At 34.9% G+C, this 18,626-nt stretch overlaps 1 protein-coding gene across 1 annotated transcript; it reads left to right on the top strand.

Moving 5' to 3' along the window:
* The first annotated feature begins 7,793 nt into the window (after positions 1 to 7,793).
* Positions 7,794 to 9,486, top strand: LOC135137458 (uncharacterized). Its single transcript, XM_064067124.1, has 2 exons — positions 7,794 to 8,132; positions 8,198 to 9,486. Exons 1-2 carry the CDS (start codon positions 7,911 to 7,913, stop codon positions 8,957 to 8,959), a joined length of 984 nt encoding a protein of 327 aa, XP_063923194.1. The 5' UTR covers positions 7,794 to 7,910; the 3' UTR covers positions 8,960 to 9,486.
* Positions 9,487 to 18,626: the final 9,140 nt, after the last annotated feature.

Below are 18,626 nucleotides of genomic sequence, written 5' to 3'. Positions count from 1 at the left end.
CTTGTTCGTTTTTTGATAAAGTTGTGTCATTTTGAGTTAAACCCAAAGAGCATCACATTTCATATATATTTGAAATTTAATTAAATCAGAACTGTACTTTAACACCCAGTGGTTCCTTACATTTAGTAACAGTTGATATTGTAATGAACACATTTTATTAATTTTATATTAATACTTTCATGTTTTACGTAAATTTTTGGAAAAAAGTCGGTGATAATATGTATATTGAAAAACATTTAGATTTAACAAAGATTTCTTTATTTTACTATACCTCACCTCCAATTCAATGGCTTGGGTGTGCTTGTGTATTTTCACATAAGACTGAAATTGGGTTCTATTGTTGCACTTCAATTTCTGCATTTAATCGATTTCGGTACTTAGTTTTCGTTGCAACGTACGTCGAAAACGATTTTTTGCGTAAATACGTAGTGGAAAATGGCATTAAAATTGGTGTAGCCCTTTTGGAAATTTCTGGATATTCCGTTGCAATGTTAAGCCAAAAATTAAGTAGATCTTCTCCACGTTTTGACAGCAAATTACAATCGGTGGCAATCTATTAACTGTTCTTTTTCTTTTAATTGGTAAATCATCAGATTTGTTATAATTTTTAAATGGGTCTTTAATCCAGTCATGATTATTTCGTTTGGAAAATATTCTTTGAAAGTCGCTTTTAATTGGACAAGATTTTCCAAAATACATGTTTTTACATTGTAGCCTAATTCTAGTTCATTTTCAATTAGAAAATTATTGAGTTGTACAAAACATTCTACATTATTCTTTCTTTCAATTGATTCCCACATATCTAATTTTAATAGTAACGCATTAATTTTGTCCGAAACCTTGATAATATGTATCGTGAGTCCTTGAAGGGATGTATTAATTTCATTGAGTATTGTAAAAATGTCTGCCAGGTAGGCTGCCAATTGTAACCAGTTTTGATGATTTAATATTTCGTTCATTCCAATAAATTCTTACTTCATCTTTTAATTCAAACAATCGGCTCAAGATTTTCCCTCGCGATAACCAACCCACCTGTGCATATAGGAGTAAGGTTTTATGATTAAATAATTCCTCACATAGCAAGGTAAATAATCTTGAGTTTAATTCCTAAAATATTTAATGAAATTAATAATTTTCACAACTTCATCCAAAACATCTTTTAATAGTTTTGGTATTCGTTTTGCCACGAGTGCATAACGATGAAGGCAGCAATGAGAATGTTTCATGTGTGGAGCTATTGCTTTTATTCGTGAGGCCACCCCTTTGAGCCCAATAATGCTTTTGCTCCATCTGCACAAATATGTGAACATAGATCCCGAGTTAAGCCATGGTCTTCCATATATTTATTTAATAGTTCGAAAATTTTTTCACCAGTAGCTCTCTCTGTTAGAGGTTTGCAAAAAAGCATATATTCTTCAATGGTAGATTTCCAAACATAACGGACCAAAAGTGTCAAAATCGTCAGTCCAGCAACATTTGTTGTTTCATCCAATTGTATCTTCACAAAATGATGACATTGCCTCAATCCTCAATGTGTCTTGCGATTGTAGTATCAGCGAGAGGTATTGCCAGTGGTATTGTATCAATTTCCTTAAGGGCGCCGTCTGGAAGCAAAATATCTGCCTAGTCAAAGTGAGAATAAAACTACCCGAGAGATGCTGCCTCCTGTTAGTGAGTTGCTAAAATATGAATAAATGCAGCACCGATCCGTAGAATTCTGCTTTTTACTGTACGGAAATAAGTTTTGGTAGAGTTCCCTCAAACATATTTGGCGTTTATGACTTCATACCAATTTGACTCCCATTATAATTCAATAGGCCGTCACAACCGGATGTCTTAAATCCGCTCACCGATACCTACCTGAAAAGACCTTTTCTGGTAAAAGCACAGGGCAGGACTGAGTTTTGCATTTACCGACAACTGCGCCTTTCGAGTTTTTTATTTTAAGTAAAAACAAAGTAACTTTGTACTCAATCATTTTTTATTACAGCACAACTATTTACTTATTAACTACTACTGCTTATTTATTGATCGAAATAGTCACTGTCATCATCACTCGGCTCTTCTAAATCAATAATTAACGGTGTTATCAACCGGGCCCTGCATGGGTCTTCTTCTTTTGTGGAATGTCGTACACAATTGGCCCACATTTCGGCAGTTATTTTGGAAGCTTCTTCCCTAATTATGTCAATTGTTGCACTACTAAATTTTGGTGCCGTATTATTCCTTCTTATATTATTTTTCATTTGCGACCAGATTAGTTCGATGGGGTTAAATATACAATGGTACGGCGGAAGTCTAATCACCCTAAATCCACGATCTCGCGCCATAGCATCTATTTTATATTGTTTCTCAAATTTATCTAATAATATACTATTTGTTCACTACATATTTGCCATACTGTTTCGGAAACATTCAATTGTAAATTTTAGGCTTGAACAACATCTTGAACGTAATTTTAAATTCGGAAAACAATTGTTACTCAATAGAGTCGAAAGCATGTACAAGGGATAATTTCAGTCCACAGACCCAGTCCCACTTCCGGTGACAAACAAAAGTTGTTAAATTTATTGGAGGTGGTTGTTTACATCTGGCTGGTAGAAACGGTAGAATCCTATGAATGTAATTGTTTGAAATGCTTGTAAAATACCTTAAATTTTAGAGCTGTTTAAATTTTGTTGGTTGTCTGTATGCCCCATTTTTTGGAGGGATTAGTAATATATAATTAAAATAAGCAGCATTTACAAATATTAATATTGCATAGGTACCGTTTGACAAATGTGTACTGTGAAATTATACTGAATATTACAGTCTGGATAGCAAGTCGCTAACCCGATTTGTTCTGTTACTGTCCTACAGAAAATAATATACTTTTCTACCAGTCATCAATTCATCTCTTTTTAATCATACCTATATCGGCGTAGGTTGATTTATGATTACAAAACTTTGACATAGTTTTACTTCTTTCATCTTCACCAACAACTCAATGACGTTTCAGAGTATATATAATAAAACACGTTTTACTTTTATTTTTTCATAGAGGATAAAAAATAATTAATGTAAAACAGATTTCTATGTGCCTCAGCTGCTGAGGATTGTAAATAACTTTTGATCTCTTAAATGAAATATACTTAATAATTAACATAACGTATGTCTTTTTTACTGTTTTAGTAAAAAAGATGGATACGTTATTTTGTCACTCCTAAAAACCAGTATTCAAACGGCATCAATGAAACCGAAATGGTATTGTAAAATCGGAAATGCTGCTATCAATATTTTCTTCCGATAAACCACTGATTAAAAACAGCTCCCCCTGGTGGACATTGTCCACACTAAATTAAGTCTGCAACCAAACCAGAATCTAAGTAAACCTGTATTCTGCTACGACATCATAGCTCGTTGTTTTTTAACTTTTAGTGATTTTTTTTCTCTGTGTGCTTTTAAAATATAATCAGGATTTCGAATAGATAATACCCTACGTCTCCTAGGATCAACAAGTTCCGGAAGAACGCATCCGTAATAAAATTTTTGGAGTTTTAGAACCATTTTTTTACAAAATTCTTCGTCATATCGAACGTATGTAATTTTACCCCTTTGAGTGTCCAAATGGCAAAAATACAAGATTTCCTCGTTATGTGCAACTGGCATTTGGTAATAATATGCATGTTCCTTATTTACTCTTTTTGTCCATTTTATGGTAAAACGAGGCATTCTGCTTGAAAAAACAGACATTATAGTAAAATTTTTTGCATTTAATTTTGATAGGTATGTATATTTAAATTTTTAAGTTCGATTTTCTAAATATTTTCAACATGTACAGTTGCGCCCTTCCAAAAGTACACGATAATTTTCTCTTTTGTAAATGTATATATGTTCAAATCATGGGCGTTCGAATAAAAAAGTTTGTCAAATTTGACATTTTGTTTATTCAAAAATGCTACGTTACTGGTAATAGCCAGACTTACATTAATTTAAAAATTCAAAAAATTCCATGACAACGAAAAATCGTGCAGTTTTGGGGGGTTGCAACTGTACATCGCCACATAAAAATTGTATGTTGATTGTCTTTTGTTTTAAATTATATTGTCACTGACATGTTTTTAAATGGCAAATTATTTATTTATTTTTTTTTTTTTTGAAGAGTGAAAATTTTTGAAAGTTTTTCTACAGCTATAGGTATATGAATATAAACATTTGATTATGCTAGATTTTTTACCAAATAATGTATTTTAAAATATAATACGTGTGTGGCGATTAAAATTAAAAAAGTTTTTTCCGCCAACTATGGAGTTCCTGTTGAAGAAAATGACAATGACGACTCTCAAACAAGAAATCTTTTTATTTTTTTTTTGTAAAAATTTATATTTCCAAAATATTAAATCTATTTCTATTTTACTTGAAAGATGTAACGTGTGAGTAATAAAATCTTTCCCCTGAGTTAGCAATAAACATAAAAGATATGATCAATCTATACTATTAACAGAAAGAAATTTTGTTAGAACTTTTTATGATTTTTAAGTTTCTACTGTATAGATATTTAACTTGTGAAATACGTACAAACGTACATACCTGTTTATCTAAATGCAGTATACTAATGAACAGATACATTTTCAAATTGATAAAATGACCACAAACTGTTACCACTTGTATATTGCTACAAATACAGCAACTAAACTAAAAATGTAAAATTTTCAGTTGCGCGACTAATGTTAGGATCCTCTGACCAATCACTGTGTAGACCAAAAGTAAGAAGAAAATAAAATCTGAATTTCTGTGAAAATTAGCTAAATAATTTCTAGTAAAAAAATCTCCTGAATCATAACACAACTGGCCTCTTCACTTTAATCCGTTTATCTATGAGTGATGGCGTTAAGCTCTTTAGGCGTATACCTGCTCTCATCCCCACTAAACCAGACAATTACTCAGCTTGAAAAATATTTCCGAATCTGTTTTTTCGGCATGTGTTTTAGAGTTTATTTATTATCCGATTTTCATTTTTCAAAAACATATCTACTCCAGAGTAAATTTACTACAGATGTCTGTAAGTAAAATTTGGAAATTTTCCTTACAAGTCATAAGTAAAAAATAAAAGCACTCAGAATTTCAGGAATTGTAAAGCTTAAAAAGTATGTTCAAATACAGTTTTTTCAAAAAACTAAAAAGCAGATCTGTAGAGTATTTTCCGTAGATTATATGTATATACACGTGCCCCGTTTTGCATTATTTCCCCTATACCGAAATCTACTTCAGCTCCCCCTTAATGGCGATTTCTCGTTTCAACAGATTCTGTCTTTTCGAGAGTTATTTACCTCAGTCGTGAATTTTTTAGGATTATAAATGGTATCAAAAGAAAGATGACACTTTTCCCCAGGGGACCTTCTATTTCAGAATGCAAATCACTTCAGGACTTCGTCAAAAAATGCATCAATGTACCGGTTAAAGTCTGGGGTAAAAGTTGGTCAACTTCATAATTTTTTTTTGTAAAAACCGCGAACTAGATATGAATATAAATATGGAGGTCCCCTGGACTGAAGTTTGTTAATTCGAAATATAATTTTTTTAACGCGATATATCCCGTATTTTTAAAATGCAACTCCGGAAACCACGACAATGTTTTCAATGTATTTAGTATAGGACGAAACCGTACCAGACGCGAACCTTAACATATTTTGCAGCAAGCTTACAGGTTATTATGTCTTTAACACAGGGTTTAATTAATTTTTCGGCAATAGCGTTGTAATAAGCCAAACATTCCGCCAAAATTGAAACATGCGCACAAAATTTGTAAACCCGCGAAAAGTCGAAAAGTGGCCATGAACTGTGGAGGTAGAGATGGGAAATATCGTTATACTTGTCCAAAAGGTATAAGGTTATATGACCATCATAAAAGTAGTTGACCGCAAATAAATACCCCCTTTGTGTGGTTCGCACTAAGCTTACCGGTTAGCAATAAATCGTCTTCTAAACATTTATTGCTCACATTTAACAGGGCCGGCTTTCAGAGCGAGTGGTTATTTCGGAACCCTCAGCGGCTGCAGGTAGTAAAGAAATAGTGGAGTGGTGGATTTTCATATTTAGTGAAAGCCGCCCCTGAACGAAACGAAAATAGCCGGTCGAGCTGCAGTGGACAGGTTATTTACGACCCTAAAACCTTTTCTATTGTAAACAACTTCACTTCGACACAATGGGATGATTTTATGATGGCCATATAACCTTATAACTCTTGGTCCACTATACTTTGGTGTACTCGTACGTATTCGTTACTTTTTAAAAAAGTAATCGTTATTTATAATCGTTACTTCGGGTATTGATTACTCAATTAAACTCGATTTGGTTTGGTTTTATTGCGGTATGAAAATATCTAATAATTTATGGAATAATACAAAAAATATATTTAAATCGTAAAAAAATACAACAATAAATCAAATAATATTACATAGAATTAAAAAAAAAAACAAGAACAAAAAACTTACTTTATAAATCTATTATTATTTAGTAACTTTAGTTACTTCATTAAATTTTAGTTAGAGAGAATCAAGAGTTAGACCCGAAGGCCCGAACCACAGTTGTAGAATAGATAGGTTGATACACTAGCATACATTTGCATATCCCTGGTCAGCGACGCCAATTGCCGATCGCGTCGCCTGGTTTTTGACGTTTTAGGGACACAGAACTCTATAGGCATCTGTCTATAACCGATGTAATTAATAAAAGAAATCGTACTTATCGACTCCGATCAAATGTCATTTACAAATTTTACATTGTTCATAACAGAGATATGTAACATATCTCTGGTTCATAAAGCAATGTAAACCATATGTAAACGAAAATCCCCAAAATAACTAGAATGATTTCCGCTCGACAAGGTAGAGGCGCTAGCTGTATGTGTCCTTTCCATGGATATAGGGATCGAAAAGAAGCGTCGCCATCCCAAGCCATTAGTGTACAAACCAGAGATATGTAAAAGACAGATGCGGTTATAGCTTTCCCGATCTAGGGCCAACATCTATGATCTAAGAGTAGCAATACTTTGTGTCGCCTATCCTTTTCTATATCAGCACCAGTACTATGGAATGCCAAGTGTAGGCTACATCGATCACTCTCTAAAAGGTGGTTGTCTTGTTATTGGCCCGTTCTAATGGCGGCAATTATAAATAATCATAACCACCCACAGTCTGAGTGGTCTGACAGGGACCGGTACAAACACAAGAACGGCATCAACGACAAACGTTGCGCCAACTGATTGGTTGCGCCGTACAGAGCGAGACCTTCAGATATCGGGTTACCTTTATACGTGCTAGAGAAAAAGAGGGAGATATAAACGTACAGTGACATCTTGGCCCTAAACGTATGTCCACGAGAACATTAAATGTCTGTATCTAGTCTTTTACATATCTCTGGTACAAACCTATCTATTCTACAACCGTGGCCCGAACTAACAAAAGGCCGCATTATTTTTAACTTATTCCTTTTTCTATAGTCAACATTCAACTCAACTTGAAAGCGAAGTCTTAGTAAATAAAAGTAAGGGTATTTGATTTATAGGTTTAGGAGGTCGGTAGTTCTCGGTATTTCGGCAATCGGTTCTTGATTCCTTAATATTTGAATCCAGAATGCATACTCGAAATCAGTAATCATTGACGAATAGTAACGATTACTTTTCAACTTCGATACTTGGTAGTTCGGGTCTCATCGTGTACCGAATACTTTGTAACGAATAGATACTACCCGTCCCACCTCTATGTGGAGGAACCTGCCTGTGGCTCGGTTTTATTTTCGTGGTGGCGCTGCGTATTACTAGCCCACGTTTTCCACTGAAATAAAGCGGTGTTATTCTTGTTTCAAGAAATATTTGTAATATATATATGACAAAAACTTGGTAATTTTATTAAAAAAAGTAGCAAACGAAGATGACTACAAGAAGTGGCAAGTGTTTTGTGCCAATGTGCCGTACAGGTTACAAAGGTGAAACAGGTAAATTTTCGTTATTTCGTGCTCCACATGATGAAAATCTGTTCCAAATCTGGGAAAGAAAAATACCCAAAGGAGATAGAAATCTCACATCCCGTGATGTTGTGTGTGAAAGACATTTTACTTCGTCAGAGATAATTAAGGAATGGAATTCTGGTTCGGTAAGTACATTACATGAACGTATTGAGTACCTAATGCTTATATACCTTATTTGGTTTCTGATCAGATTTCAATTCCGTATAAGCGCCCAAAATTAAAACATGGGGCAATACCAACAATATTTCCCAAGTGTCCTGGTTATTTAACAACAACAACAGTATCGAAAAGGAGGATAATAGAAAGACTTGAAATTCCATTGAAAAGGGCAAAAATTGAGCAACTTGAAAATTTGGAACCTGTAGATAAAACAGTTGAAGATCTAGATGTCATTAAAAACCCTTTTAAGGATTTATTGGAAGGAAATATACCATTTCAGTTGCCACCTTTTTGTGAGGTTACCACATACAGTGAGGGTGACACTAAAAATGTAATGTTTTCAAAAACACGTATCAAAAACCAGAAGCCAAATGTGCACCACGTTTTAGTGAATGAAAATTTTCAGTTACATTTTTTTGTAAATTGCGTAGAAGTGAATATTGAAAGTAACTTTGAACATATTGGAAGCAATGTGATTTTATTTGAAGAAACCTTGAAGAAATTTATGTCATCAGATATTTGCATTGGCGGTCCAAAAGAAAATTCGTATAATGTTAAAAACAGCAGAATTGCCAAATTTGATAGTACAACAAGTCGATGGAGACATAATAATTGCATATATCTGTTAAAAGAAAAACAAGAATGCTGTATAAAATGCAGATATTTGTACAAAGTGTCTCGTTCATTGAAAAGTCAGGTTACAAAAAAGACTGCAGACAAGAAATCTTTGCAAAGGACAATTCGACGTTTGCGTCTCAAAATGGAACACATTTTACGAGCCAAAGCAAATTAATTACGTTACCGGACTTGAAATCTATTTGGGGACCGAAAATAGAAGGTTTCCGTCAAGACCACGTAAGACGGCTTCAAGAAAAATTAGACATTCTACATTCTTATGTGTGTTGCTGATGAGTGGGGATCAGATGATTTTACTCCAAATGAACATGACTATTTAGCACCTGAAGTTAAGGATGGGTTTCTCGAAAATTGTTGAAGTTAAAATCAGTGAAGGATTGCGGGCAATGTACTACAGCTTTTCAATAAGAAGAAAATTTCACTGCTTTGGCAACATGACAAACGTTAAATCGTATGGATTTTTAAAACCTCCTAGCAAAGCATTGTATACAATTTTAATCCACATTGAAAATCATTTTTCCACCCATGTCAAGTGTATATTTTTTAATTTTTGTTTAAGTGACATAAAATTGTGACCTTTTCCATCTGCAGTGATGTTGAGAAACGTCTTATTTTTTTTTGTATTTGAAACGCAGTAACTTTTAATTAACAAAGTAGTTCTAAAAAGAATTCACATTGCTAACATTCAATTACTTGTACTGAAATAAAAAGTAACCTTAAACTATGAACTAGAGTTTTATTTATCGCAAACCAGACAACTTTTACACCTGATACGGCTTTTTATCCTTTTTGAGTTAATTAAAAAAAACATTCAAGTTTCCTTAAGCTTCCATATTAAACTAGGGCATGTGTGCGGTGGCGCCTGTAGCGGACGCGCCAAAAATAACGGAAAGTAAATGGAGCCATGTCTTTAATTTAACGCCGTTGGCACTGATAGACGTTTGTCCTTATCCATGGAGGAAAGAATATATTATTATATTCATTCATCCATGGTAATTACCTATAGAGAAAAATAAAGGGAATAAAAACAAATGTATAATATGTGAAAACAAAATACAGGATGTTCCACTTGAAAATTGTTATTGCGATTTTTTTAACATTTGCTTTGCTAAAAAAATTCAAGAAAATTGGAATAACGTGACAACCTCATTTTATAATTTCAAAAATAAACTAGGATTATATTGTGATAACCCAAACTTCCCGCCTTAAAATTTGACCTTGAAACAGTTTGAAAGGCCCGCGAAAAATTCAAAAATTCAAAGTTTGGCCTTGGCTGTGATCGTCTAACAAATGAGAACCTACGTTGTGTGTTTTTTTTTTTTTGGTTTTGAAAAATGGCGGGAAGACGTTCTTTCATACAAGTGCATACACGGTCGAGAGCGCAAGAAATAATAGACAAAATTAGGAGCCTTCCTAAGGAGGAAAAAGAAACGAAGAACGACAGACGCTCGATTTGCCCTTCTGGCGAGTCCGCAGGGCCAAGGTGTCATCGGTCTTCATTCCCCAAAACCCCCTGGGGTTTTATTCACCGACATATTACATGTCAAACACCTTAAGATATGTGAAAGAAAAACACTCGCGAATTGACAGACATACACATATGAAAACCGAACAAACACAAAACCTACACATATGTAAATTGGATGGCAGAACCCGAATCATTATGAGAGTGTGGCGATCGAACAAAACATAGAACAAAATATAGCAATTTCATTTACGAGCACAGCAAAATACCCAGAGGGGGTGTTGTAGCGCAAGTAGAGGTTGGGACTCCTGATCGTCACTGTTCTCCCCCACGACGGTGATTCTATCTACACCAACGCCTGCTCACACGCATCTCTTCATTACGAACGTGCCCTGCGAAACGAGGCGGTTACGATCGCAGATCCGTAGTGGGGTCTCGACTATTGGGCCAAGTCGACAGCGTTAAAGACCCGCGATCGCCCCCTGAAGCTATACAAACCCGCGGATTTGTGCAGGTGCCGCGATTGATCCCGTCAGTTTGAGAAGGAGTCGCGCGCCCCACGTACACTACGAGTTATGTGTCATTTACCTTTAATTTCATTTAAATGTTCAAACTCTATGACTCTAACATTAAATGACAACCGAACAAGTGTTAAAGTTTCAACAAAGAGCAATAAACCACATTTAAATTCGCCACACACTCTTACGAAAATTCAACAACAAATAATTCTTAATTGAGATCAAATTTGGACATCAGATAATTTATATGAGAGAAACATTCATCAACAAAACATTTACATGATCAAAACTTAGCAAAGATTTATAAAAACAAGATCTGGTGTGAAATAAGCTTGTGCAAATAAAATATTATGTTAGGTCAAAACTGTAGAGCATGGAAATTTACGTTCAATTCAAATTATACAACAAGGAAAATTACTGAAGCTAAAATTGTGAGACAAAGACAAATTGCATGAGGTGAAAGATTGTAAAGTTAACAGATTTACATGTGATTAATATTAATTCGTGTCCAGTCAAGTTATTGGTTAAAATTCAAACGTGAAATTATTTAGCTGCATTGTGGGCCATTATTACACATACATTTCCCCAAACAGAACACATAAACAAACATGGCAGACAAGCTGCAGTTGCAAAATGGCGTTGGACGAATTCGTCATTCCAAATAATAGGCGTCGAAAATATGCGATGCAAAAATACGATGAATCCTGTGGCGTTGTATAAACGATGGGCTAAATAAAAGGAATAAAAGGCACGTCCCCCCATGACCCACAATGTTGTAATTTTGTTCAATAGATTCAGTTAAAACATGTGCTCGATTAAAAGAAACAAATGGACGCTTCAAAATGGCCGCTGCCTGAACAAAGAACGGTGAAAATAACAACTCGTTTGCCGCCATCCAAAATACAGATTTCACAAATATAGCTAAATAAAGCATGGCCCGAAATAAAAATCACTCCCTGTAAAGCCCTACTGCGATGGATTTTAAATGAAAGATAAAAAAAAACGAGATTAGTGAAAAACAAGCGCACGCGTCGCTGCGTCACGAGGTCAGAAGCATCGTCGGGGCTTGAAACTCGCCGCGAAACAGGTGTTCAAAACATACCTCTCCAAAGATGCGAAGATTTCGACACGGCTTACCGCCAACAGGAACACAAAAACCTCGTCGTAAGAACGATGAGAAATCAGGAACACCCAATGGCTCAACGGGGCTGCTAGGTTTTCCAATGGAACAGATCAACACTGGAAAAACAAAACACAACAGCAAAAGGCACAGAATAATTCACAATTAAAAATACAACCTGTTGCTCGAAGCGCTCGAAGGAAGTCGACCGTTTGTTCGAAGCGATCAGAGGGAAGTGGGCGGTTTTACCCGAGACAAAACCACCCTCGCTTTGCGCACGTCTGTTTCTTTTGGAGAGGTTGGTTGCCAACCTCTTCTTCTTACCAACCGTTTCTTGTGCGCGCGAAATTCATTTGAAATTTAAAAATTCGAATTGGATCCTTACAATATAATTAAAAGAATATGTAAAAAATATAGGATGTTCGTTGCCCTTTCGCATTACACCATAGTGCGGAATTACTTTAATGTTGTCTTTTCTAACAATCCTTAGCCTCCGAGGAAGCCAAATGCTACACCCTTGGACTATTTTTTGTGGTCTGCACCTAAAAAAGCTTATGCGACACCTATTCACAGCGTGGATCACTTGGAAAAAGAAAACAAGAGAAGCTATTGAATGCATTGTATCAAAAATGCTGGTGAAATGGTGTTTCTGAAACCGAATCAACTCCTGTCTAAGAAGTAAAATCATATTCTATAAATGTTTACAACAGCATCAATGAAAGATGTACAGTGTATTTTGGGTTGCGTTGTAAATTTGTTTGAGTCACAACCAGAGAACATAGAGAAGCGACATAGAGACTGATTTTGCAAAACCACCCTTATTGCCATTGGAGTCCCCAACCGCCAAAGGCAAGCGCCAAATTTAAATAGTCGATGCCAATAAAAACCGTGCTGCACTATAATTGTAATTCGTGTGACCTGAATGAAAGTGAAGGAAACAGTAAGCAGCTTGTAATATTCTGGTAAATCTAGTGTCAATTTGTCGAAAATAAAACGCGTCGTTAAAAATATTATGACATTTCTTCTAGTTACTTTTGTTCCTAGTTAGAAACAAACACTGCTATCAACATAAATTGAGAAGTCCTCAACCGTCATTTGATTTAAACTATGGCGCTTCTCTATGTTCTCTGGCATTGATTAAATACATATATGCTTTTGTTCGTATTTACAATTATTACGAAACAGGTTATCAAATAATCTATTTTCACATGGCGAGACTTTCAAGCGGCCGAAGAGTTAAATACCATACATTTTCATTGAAGAAACAAACTCTTCCAAGAAAATTTACCAAATCTTTTAGTTTACGCACTATTGGACGAGCACTCCTTAAAACGGTCAGTATACCTAATCGCATTATTCCATTGATACCTACCTATCGAAAACGTTGCCAGATGAGCCTAACACAAATTTGCGGATATTTCTCGTCAACCAGATATTATTTCATTTAGAAGTTTCTGGTAAATAAATGGGATTATTGTAATAAACACATAAAACAAATAAATTGTGATTATTATTTGTTGTTTTAACCCATTAGACGCTTATAAGCTTATAAGCATACTTTTCTTGAAAAATCGGTAATAAATTCAGTGAAACATCTTTGTGCCTTAATTCCTATTGGTAAACTGGGATTTTGAATAGAAGTCGCAGGAAAATTTTGTATGGTTTTATGGTTTATTTACATAATTTTCTTATTTACAATGAATGTTTTTAATATATAATACAAGTTCTTGATATTATTTATTTTAATTACATTTAATAAACCATGAAACCACAAAAATCTTTTTTTAACACAAATTATATTTCAATAAATTTTCAGTAGCGAATTATCGATATACTTAATTGTATTTACATCATAAAATTTATTTATTTTACTTCATACTATGTCAAGTTTGACGTTTTACTGGATCGAACTATTCCGGTAAAATAAAAAAAACGGACAAGTCCGATAAAATTGAGCCAAAAAGGACAAGTCTTCCATTTCCGGAAGCGGCCACTGACCCTTTTGGGTCTCTTTTGCTTTACCTGTTATTGTAAATACAAATGTAAATTTAGTACTTCTGTAACCGTCCTGTATTAAACATCGAAACCGAACGCTGTCTATTATCTCGCACGCAAGGAAACAAAGGTCCTTGGAGCAATATCAAAGTACAATTCGGTATCACATTGTCGTATCAACCAGATTACAAAAAATACTGGTAGGACGAGCCGAGTTGCACAAACATTGGTCCTTCGAGACGGATTGCACAAAACATTCGTCCATCGAGTCGGATTATACAAAACAATAAGTCCTGTAAAGTGTTATAAGTACTATGTGTTTAAACATATGATGCTGATTTGCACGAATAAACAAATTAAAACATTTACCAAAGAGCGGTTGCTAACGATGTCAGAAAAAGTGACTCGATTTGGCTTTTTCTCAAAATAATAATAATTTTATCGAATAAAAAAGTATGTTGACAGTATGAAATAAAATACATAACAACATACGTCCGGTAACTCTTTTCGCAGTACTCGTTTCGAAATTAAAGACTCGGCTACCTACTCGTCCTGAAACATATCACTCGTACTGTAAAATTTGAGCTACCGGACCGGACCGTATTTAGAATAACTTTAATTACCATTTATGTTTTCATCAACACTAACAAGTATTTAAAATAACAAGTAATAATTTGTTTGTATTGTTTATTCATTATAATAATTCCATTTATTCACCAGAAACTTTTAAACGAAATAAAATCTAATCGACTAGAAATAACGGCAAAGTTGTGCTAGGCCCATCTGGCAACGTTGCAAATTATATAAATGCTTACTATGAGATTTTTACACATTGTTTTCGTCGTCCTCTGTCGAGTGGTAGCTTTATTAAATGTATTGTTGCTGTGATTTGGGTTATCTACGCGCGCGATTGGTGTCCAAGCTTTTCGCCGGCGTTTGACGGCCGACTGTTGGTGCGCCATCTCTTGTTCGCCGGCCGTTGGCCTGTTCGCTCCAAACAATAGCATGGGTCTATCTATATGTATTTAATCAATGTCTCTGGTCACAACCTTAGATCATATAATAATATATGATCATATAATAATTTATTATATGATCTAAGGTCACAACAAGGTATTCATTAGAGGTCTAAATACTTTGGGTCACAGTAAATAGATCATGATCGTTATACTGTGTGTGGGTTTATTGTTTATTCACTTGTGAATAATCCCACTCAATGTATTGGAAGTATGTAACTAATATTACATCGAACTTACGTGATCATTAAAAAAATATATTTAAACTTGTTAAAATGTAATTTGGAAATTTGGAAAATGTATAAACAGAAGAAAAAATACACATATTAAATTGGTACGTGATTCTCAATGAAATTCCATTGCAGGCATTTCTTATCCGGTCTTTTAATTCTTCAACGTCGTTTAACATAATGTTATTATAAACAGTATTTTTTAGGTGACCCCCAAAGGAAAAAATCGTTCGGAGACAAATCTGGCGACCTTGGTGGCCAAGCAATTGGCCCAAATCTTCCTATCTACGGCTCTGTAAAAATTTCGTGTAAAGAATGAGTGTTATTAATTATTGTAGTTGAATGTGGGGGAGCTTTTTTGAAACCAAACATCATTAATACTTAAGTTTTCAATTTGGGGCACTATGTAGTTATCAGGCCACAGTAGGAGGCAGTTTCAAAAAGGAATTCAAATTCAAATTTTCTTCAATAAAAAGTGGACCAATTAACGTTTGGTCAGTAATTCCTACCCAAACATTAATCCTACGGTTATATTGTGTTCTTGTCAAATTCTGCAGACGGGGATTAGTGACAATTGTTCTATTCTTTCTGCTTGCCGACCCCTTGCCTTAGTTCCCTTATCTTCCGTACTTTTTTCATCTAGTCCAGTCCTCTTCCATCCTCGTTTAGCACTTCCTCCCTATTTTCCTCCGATTCTCTCAATCCTTCACATCCTTCCAGCATATGCTCTATTGTTTCTCCCTTTCTCCAACATATCCTACTCCTTCTGTCAGTTTCATCCATCCAAAAATTATTCTACTCTCTCTCTCTGTGTGTGTACTTTGGTACTTCATCCTTTACTATTTTTCTATGCTTATGTTCTTGCTTATCTATATCCTTATTTCTTACACTCAGTTCTTGTTTCATACTTCTTCCCATTTCTCTCATTCTCTTTATTTCTTCACATGCATGTCCCTTTCCCTCATAATACTTGTCTCTTTCGTTCCAAACATGTTTTCCTCCTTCTTTCCTTATTTCTTTCCAACATTCTTGCAATATTTTCCAATCACCTCTCTCACTAAACTTCTCTTCAAATCCAACCGCCCTTTTACCCGCTTCCACTCTCATTTTCTCCCTTTTTGTTTCTTCTCTCACTACATACCCCGGCGTATACTTTTCCAATCCCAATGTCCAGTTCAAGTATTTTTCTTGCACTCTCTCTATTTTTTTCATATTCCCTCCATCCCCAAATCTCAGCTCCGTACATAAATACACTCTTGATCAAACTATCAAACATCATCATTCTTCTCTTATAATCATCTCTTCCTTTCCTAAACCCTGCCTGATCGTCTGGTAACATACCCCTTGCTTCCATCTCTTTTCGTAACCTCTTATCTAGTATCATTGCGTATATCTTGTACGCTGAATTGAGCAAGGTAGTTCTTCACATCACTTTTTTGTCCCTTTTTAAACAATGGGATTATTATACCTTCTTTCCACTGCCGAGGGAACCCTTTTCCCTTCCAAACTCCATCTACCACTTCCCATATCCTTTCTTTTACTCCTTACGGCCCGAACATCCACGCTTCGTTCTGGATTCCTGGTGCCTGTCCTGTTTTCAGTCTTTCAACTTGTCTTCCTATTCCATCTTCTGTTATTTCCGAACCTCTCCACATTTCTTCCGTCGTTGTGATTCCTTTATTTATTTTGCAGGATTTTTCATCACAACCTCCCAATAATTCCATAAGGTGTCTTTTCCATTCATGTATTTTGATTTTCTTACTGGCTTCAGTTTTCCTTCTCCGTTCCTTGTCTATATATCTCCATACTTCTTCTGTTTTCAGGGACTTTACTGTCTTCTCTTCTTCTTTTCCTTTTTCTCTTTTTCTTTTTTCACATTTTCTCCTATTATTCTCTCTTGCTTTTAAGTACTCTTCTTTCCTTCCCCTGTTATTCTTCCATTTTCTTAATTTTTCCCTTGCTTTTATCTTGAACTCACTACATTCTTCGTTCCATCCATTATTCCTCCCTTGCCATATGTATATCTTTCTTTTTTCCGTAGCTTCTACAATTAAGTTGATCAGTTCTGCTATCATAGCTTCTGTATCTTTGAATTCCCTCTTCATGCCATATTCTTTTTTCTATTTCTTTTTTTTCGTTTCTTCTCTCTTGTTATTCGTACTCTTACTCTTTTCCTTTGATTTTTATTTCTCGTGGCATATGGTCTGATTCTACCCTTTCCCCCACCTTGAAACTCTCTATTTCTTCCCACGCCTCTTCGTTGACAATCCCATAATCTATAATTGATTCTCCCCTAGTGCCTACGTACGCCCATTCTGCTTCTTCATCTCCTTCCTTGTTTCCATTCAAAATTTCCCATTTCATTTCTTCTATTATCTTCAACAATATTTTCCCTTCTTTGTTACTTGCTTTGTTTTTTGATCCTCTTTTCTGTCCATTTTCTTTATTTATTATTCTTATCCCCTTATCGTCCAATCTTGCGTTAGAACCCCCTCCTGTAAGTATTTTTTCATCTCCTTTTTCTTTTGTTTCCTTTTCTATGTTTATCTTGGTTTCCTCCATTTTCTTGCTATAAACGCTTATTATTTCCCATCTATTGTTATCCAGCTGTATTACTTTCTTCATTAGTCCGTTTTTATTATTACTTCCCTTTTCCAATTCTTGCATTTCTTTTCGAATTCCCATTACTATTCCCCCGCTTGCTTTCCCCTTCTTCTTTTCCTTTGTCGCCCCTTGACACTTCCACACATATTCTTGTGGTAGTGTCTCTTCAAATTTCTCCCAGTTTTCTCTTTGTGCCCATTCTCTACTAGTCCCACTACATCAAATTTTCCCACGTAGCCCCAAAACTCCTTTTCCTTTTTTTGTAACCCCTGGACACTCCAAAACAGTAACTTCATTTCTTTTTCTCCTAATTTTGTACCAGCTTCCCTTTTTTCGATTTCCTGATCTGCATCCTTTATTCCTTTGCCTTGTTTCCTTCCATTTTTCCTCCTTTTCTTCCTTTTCTTTTGGCTCTTTACCAAAAATTTTCTACCTTGTTCAAAATTCAAATTTTCTGCCACCTACAGTTAACTTTTTATATCCCATTCTAACCATTTTTCCTTTATTTCTCTCTTTTGTTGCCTCTTCGTTTATTTTGATTTGAATTTTTCTTTCCGTTTTTGTCAGATCATCATGTAAATTTATTTTATGAATTCCGGGTTCGAATCTCATCCGCTGCCACTGGTTCTTTTATCTTTTTATTTTGAACTTGTGCGTAACCGTGAAGTTAGCCACTTTAGTGGTATTTCTTTGAAATGAGCAAAAAATTAACTTAATTTTGGTTTCATCAGCACCTAAATATCTGCGTCTTCGATTATAATAACAATCACAATTTATTTTACTCTTACTTTCCCTAATAATGAAGTTAACAGAATACTATCATTCCGAATTGCTAACTTCACGCCCTATTTCAAAATTTAAATTTGACATTTGTGA

Source organism: Zophobas morio, unplaced genomic scaffold, assembly GCF_036711695.1.
Source record: "Zophobas morio isolate AGI-343-1 ecotype UQ-CSIRO unplaced genomic scaffold, CSIRO_AGI_Zmor_V1 ptg000029l, whole genome shotgun sequence".
NCBI classification, from domain to species: domain Eukaryota; kingdom Metazoa; phylum Arthropoda; class Insecta; order Coleoptera; family Tenebrionidae; genus Zophobas; species Zophobas morio.
This window is presented reverse-complemented; position numbering and strand designations above follow the sequence as displayed.

Bases quoted from the DNA above. Each gene is read 5' to 3' on its own strand.
- LOC135137458 (XM_064067124.1), top strand. From the start codon at position 7,911: ATGACTACAAGAAGTGGCAAGTGTTTTGTGCCAATGTGCCGTACAGGT. The intron at 8,133-8,197 runs GTAAGTACATTA...GTTTCTGATCAG, and splicing joins AGGAATGGAATTCTGGTTCG to ATTTCAATTCCGTATAAGCG.